We start from the raw sequence: 5,928 nt of genomic DNA on the forward strand, positions 1-5,928 counted from the left end.
AAATGCTATAGTAGACTTTTAAACAGGTTGCCCTAAAGCTGCTACATCTAGAAACTAGCTGAAATTTCAAGAAGCTCTTCCTCTAAAGCCTCCTCTAACTAGTCTACATTCTATAAGTGCTCCTATAGTCTTCCTAAGCTTTCTCTCTACCCTACTACGAAACGAAAGCCGTGCCTTTTAAATAACTTAGAATCGTCGAGGTAGAGAACATTTAGACAGTAGCATAGAAATCGTGTCTAGTAAATTAGGTTGTAGTCTATGCTCGTCTTCTCCTATAATGGCCTAAACAGTTGGCTATATACGTCTAGTTAATGTAGGCTAGCTAATAGGAGCTGTGTCATTAATAGCATGCTCTTTAACCCATTAATGTAGCAGCTAAAGAACAACTAATCCATCATAGCTACTATCCTACATAGATAATCATCTTCCTATCCTAGCATTTAGCTATAGGCATAGATCTTACTTAGATCCCTCTCCTTAAAATGGGTAGTCTACCCTATACGCTTTAGCTAGTTTATAGTCTCATGCCTTAAGGCACTATCTACTAGAACCTTCTATAAGTTCTCCTACTACTCTTTTCCATGTGCCTACTACTCCTTAATATCATCGATTAATTAGCACTTTAGCTAGCCTCTTTTGTCAGTTACATCCTCTCCTACCTCCTTAGGTACATTTACATAGAAATAATGGATAGCATTCCTAAGAACTCTAAAGAACGTCTATAGTTTAACCCTAACCTAGTGTACTAGATCTTCCTTAGTCTACGTCTAATCATGCTCTTTGTTATAATGCACCTAAATGGCTTTCTAACTACTTATTAGGTATCTGCATTTTTCATAGTTCTTACATACAAATCCGTTGTAGATGGTAAGCCCATTAATTGCTAGAATTGAATTTCTTAGTCTAAAATGAAAATTATAATTTAGTAGCCGATTTATTTACAACCCTAAATATTCACTAACAATTGCTTTCTAAGTCTTTAAATCAACGTTGCTATACGTGTCTACTAGGTGCCTAGCTAAGTTTGTAATTATATACCTATAAGCCTTATATATTAAGGCCTAGTGCACATCGTCGTAGATCATCTAGTCTACTATTCTAAGAAACACGTTAGACCCTAATGACTAAGCCAATCCTATAACCCTAAGGATTTAAAGATGGTAGCTTAGGGTTAGCTTAGAGTAAGGTTTTCCTTACTCATAACGTCTTATATAGGACTGTAATTATGTATAGAGGTCTATTTAAAGTCTATGGACAGTCTATAAGCTTTATAGAATTTAATGGCTATAATAAAGGGGTAAATGATGTCTTAGTCTATTAGGGTAGTAATTAGGTGGTGGTATTTAGCACCCCTATTTTAGCGTTTACTAAATTTTATATAGGGAAATTAGCTGACTTAGCTGGTATTTAGGCCCGAATACCACTAGCCTCTTAGTTAGGATAGTCTTATTAAATTCTCCTTATCTTATAGTATTTATAAATATTTTTATATAAAATTAATAAATTTATTTCTAATGTTTCGTTTTTTAAAGATAACATTTAAATGTTCTAGCTTAGAATTTAAATATCTTAGAGATGAAATAAATTAGAAAATTAAAAATAAAAATTCTAAGAAGCTAAAAGTTTTGCCTACCTTAGGGGAGTCTAAATATATACTTATTTTAATTTTATATAAAGAAATGATAAAGTTATTAAGTTTATAAGTTTTTCTAAATTTCTAGTTACTAAGGCGACGGGGACGAGCGACAGAGTCTGAGGCGATAGGGATTCGTAATAGCAATAGAGGTAGTAAGGGAAAGTAACAGCGTCGGTAATAGCGAAGAAGAGCAACGCAACAGTGCTGTTGCAAAAGAACAAGGGGGTCGCAACAGTGTACCTTACCTATCGCGGATGCTACTACAAATGACTTAGCTATAACGAGAGGGAATATTAGTTATATAGCTACTCTATTCTATTCTATTTATATATTTTAAGCCTCATTATCCTTAAGATCTAGATACAGGTTGCTAAACACTGTTTAATTCTTAATTAGTAGAATCTCCACCTCTACTATAAATTCAAAGCTCATCGTCGTTAAAGAATGTTACTTGTATAAGCTAGGTATAGAGTTATATGCCTAACCCTATAGACACAGTATATTGTAAATTAGGCTCTAACGTTGTACTCTAGAAATGCAAGTATTGCATAAGCGAATATCAAATTTGTAGGGGAACTGCTTATATTAGGCGACATCTTAATAAGGAGCACTCTGTATTTAAAAGTGAAAGGCCTACAATTATTGCTCGACAGTTGAGTATCTAGACTGCAATTCAGCATGCACAAGAGTCTCAGTTAAAGCACCGTCGAGTCAATGTAGATATCAACTAGGGAGAGCTAAAGCAGCTTCTCATTCGTTAGACTGTAGGCAACTCTGTCTCCTTTCGTATAATTGAATCCTCTTAATTTCGAAACCTTCTCTACTTTCTGAATCTAAATATTAACAAAGCCCTTCCTATAAGCCACTCTACAATTCAAATCTAGACAGTTAAAGCGTACACTACAGAGAAAACTCGAGTACAACAAGCCTTGCAATGTGCCTAATCTAATGTTTAGTTTATAGTAGACCTTTAGACCTTAGTTAATAGTAAGGCATTAATGGGTATTATTAGTCACTACGTTGTAGATAATAGAGATTTACGAGAATTAGTACTTGCCTTTTATCCACTTCATGGTTAACATACAGGAGAGAATCAATCACAAGTCATTATAGAAGTTATTAAGGAGTACGGAATTGCCTTAAAAGTTGGATATTTCATAATGGATAATGTAGAAAACAATGAGACAATGATACGGGCACTTTCTTTCTGTAAGTTATTACTATTTTAACTTGATACTGTTTATTATTTACTAAAATGAACTAAAATGGCCTCTGCTCGACTCTGTACATTCCCCGTGATTCCCACCTAATGCGTCTGTAAGACTAGGCTATAGATGTGTCGTACTTGCTTAAATAACTATCTAAATAAACTAGTTCTATGTCAGAACGAAATCCTGCTCGTTTAACTCCCCCTTCATCTCCATCACAAGAGCTTCGGCATCCATGAACCCATGCAAATAAGATTCCCCAATAAACAAGTACTCTTGTCCTCGTTTTCTCACCACGACTGGCACGGTACAACCAAAGAGAACACATATAAAATCACCAGAGTGGGTATTATGTGGAACGGCACCAATATACCCGTTTCTAGTAATTGCGATACTTCTCTGTCTCATCCCGGCTTCGAAAGCATTAGAGGCTGTTGTCAGTATTTCCGCCCTCCTGGAGTTAGTAGCTTCGCCTAGGTTCATAAAAATCCTGATATCTTCTTTGCTAATGCGTTCTCTAGCGGATTTGCGACCACATAGCAAGGTTTGAGCATATGCATCAACAATGTAGTTGTCATGAGGTGATAGATTTGGCTCGATACTTTCGAGATAGAGAGCTTTTCCATCGGTCACGATGCTCTCTTTCGAGTCGCGATCTAGGGATTGAGTGTATTTGGACAAGTGGTCTGTTGCATCAAGATCCTTGGAAGAATCACCAAGTGAAGTCCAGTACTCGCTATACTTTTCAACTGCTGAAGATATGCCCTCCAAGCACGCCTTGACCTCGTTCGTTAACCCTCCCAAGTATTCTTCGGCTGCTCTGATGGTAGAATTCCACAAGCGTTCCGCATAACCAAATGGTTCACTATGCTGAAGTGGATCTGAGAGAACTGCTACCAAGTCTATACAAAGACCTACAGTCCGCAGGTGACTCCATGACTCATGGGTTACGGCAACATCCATCCTACTATATTTAGATCTATGGTGATGACCTGAGGAATTGTAGATACTGCTGCCTCCGTCGATGGCGACCAAAGGGCAAGGAGCCAGATTCTGGTCGAGGCTGTAGTCAGGAACCCACGAAGGAAGCTCATTTTGACGACCCAAGGTTTGCCAACTACATAGCGGATCGAGCGATTCCGACTGAGCGATGAAATGTAGAGCGGCATTGGCGTAAACTTCTCTGACAGACTTGGAGTAGTCAGGCTTGAGGTATACGTTCAACTTGTCGCCCATCAGCCCAAGCAACGAAAATATCTTGTCTCGTGGATCTGTTGCCCGTCTGTATCTGCATTCGCGAATTAAATCACGCAGAGGCTGGCGTTTTCTACCGTTCCAACCTTGCCGGATCTTCTCCATCCCTATGACATTTCGAATGCTTTTAACAGGCGCATGGAGAGTATAGTGCAAGTAGCATACGCAGCGGATGAGATTCGACCAGGAGACAGACTTTCCACCGGATGCGATAATAGTAGCATTGTCAGCTACTCCCAGCTCTTGAACCACCCACATCCTTTCAAACCATGTACAATTTTGAATGAAGACTCGATCGATCAAGTCCGCAACCTCAACAAAACTCTCGTTCTCAACTCTCTTCAGGTAGCGAGTCGGAGGCTTCCATTTCACAAACTTCTCGATCGTCTCTTGATGGAGTGAAAGTTCACCATCTTCTTCTTGAACCATTTCTGCCTTTTCATCCAGACCTGGTGGGTCCAGGATATCTAAAACCTCGATAATAGACTGTCCAAACCCAATTACCCCACGAGCTAGTGCTCCACTCGGAATCATGACAGCTTTCATAATCATCTCTTCGACATTATTGTCCATCGTGGGAGCATTTGGGAGAGAATCCACATCGCTAATAAAACTGCCTTCAGTAAGGTTAGAAATGAATCTTAGGCATCGCATCCAGTTCTCATTGCTTGGCCCTAGCCATATCTTCACATCTGCGGCGGAGTGGTATATTTCTCGCATCAGTAGTACTTGGGCTGATCTTTCAGCAAGATCATCTTGGTTTATACATATCGCGTCGGCCCAGATCCAGATGAACCCAAGGGAGGAGGGCTGTAGCTCTCGGAGCGCAGTGTAGAGGTTTTCTGTAATGCGGAGTCTTTTATCGTCAATTATTATATCATGGGTGCGTGTAGGATCTCCCCAAACGTATGACAGTGCAAAGAATGTAGGCAGTCGGGCACTTCGAATCATCCGCTGTGTACGAGAAAGCGTTGGGACCGGGAGGTTGTACTTTTTGAGCGACCCGACTAACAGTGGAGCGTTAATCCGTCTGAGAACATGTTTGGCATTAAATTCAACGGCTAAGAGACGTATTTCCGCTTCAGCACTACTGAGAGGGCTGTAAACATAATTGGGCATAGTCGGTTGGAACTCCACAAGGCCGGAAGGAGGTGGCGAGTCACTTGCCATCGTTAGCGATCACAGTCTATGTGATCGAGACTTTCGTAGCACCAAGTTGACTAAGTCGAATAATTTTAAAGATTATTTAGCCTGCGGGAAAATAGGGTTTGAGATGTGTGTTGTTGCTCTTTGCTGTACTTCAGAGTTTACGCCTCACCGCCACCTATGGGGTGGCAGCGCTTCAGTACCTAGGCACCAGCGTTGCTGCCGCCCTACCCATGGAAAGTTCGAGGAACCCCGCCCTTACGCCATATACGCACTCTTACGCCACATTCACGACATGTTACGCCACATACATAACTAGGCTTAAGAATAGTGGCTAAAAAAGTAGATTAATGCATATTAGTAAGCACTAAATCCTAACTTACAACTAAAACATTAGCGTTAATGCCCCCTCTCCTTAGACAGCATAACTCCTAAACTATATTATTTCCCTCTCTAAGTAATGTATTTTATAAGTAAACTAGTTACTAAAACACTAACAATGTGTTAACAAAAGTCAACTTATAGTAACACTAACTTAAGCTAAAACCTCTAATTAAGAGGGTAGGATACTTCTAGCTATTTAATTAATTAAACAAGGCTATATTAAAAGCATCTAAGTATAACGCTAGGTCTTAAACTATAAGACTTATAGAGGTTTTATTATATTAGTTTACTTAATAGAGG

The 5,928-nt window shown here is 39.4% G+C and overlaps 1 protein-coding gene across 1 annotated transcript; it reads right to left on the bottom strand.

Annotated features, from left to right (window-relative positions):
• Window positions 1-2,874: 2,874 nt before the first annotated feature.
• On the bottom strand, window positions 2,875-5,430 carry VE01_06410 (uncharacterized protein). Its single transcript, XM_018275858.2, has one exon. The coding sequence runs from the start codon at window positions 5,266-5,268 to the stop codon at window positions 3,013-3,015; it is 2,256 nt and encodes a 751-aa protein (XP_018129479.1). The 5' UTR covers window positions 5,269-5,430; the 3' UTR covers window positions 2,875-3,012.
• Window positions 5,431-5,928: the final 498 nt, after the last annotated feature.

Source organism: Pseudogymnoascus verrucosus (assembly GCF_001662655.1).
Source record: "Pseudogymnoascus verrucosus strain UAMH 10579 unplaced genomic scaffold scaffold_28, whole genome shotgun sequence".
In the NCBI taxonomy this organism is placed as follows: Eukaryota; Fungi; Ascomycota; class Leotiomycetes; order Thelebolales; family Thelebolaceae; genus Pseudogymnoascus; species Pseudogymnoascus verrucosus.

Coding starts and splice junctions, on each gene's coding strand:
- VE01_06410 (XM_018275858.2), bottom strand. CDS start 5,268: ATGGCAAGTGACTCGCCACCTCCTTCCGGCCTTGTGGAGTTCCAACCG.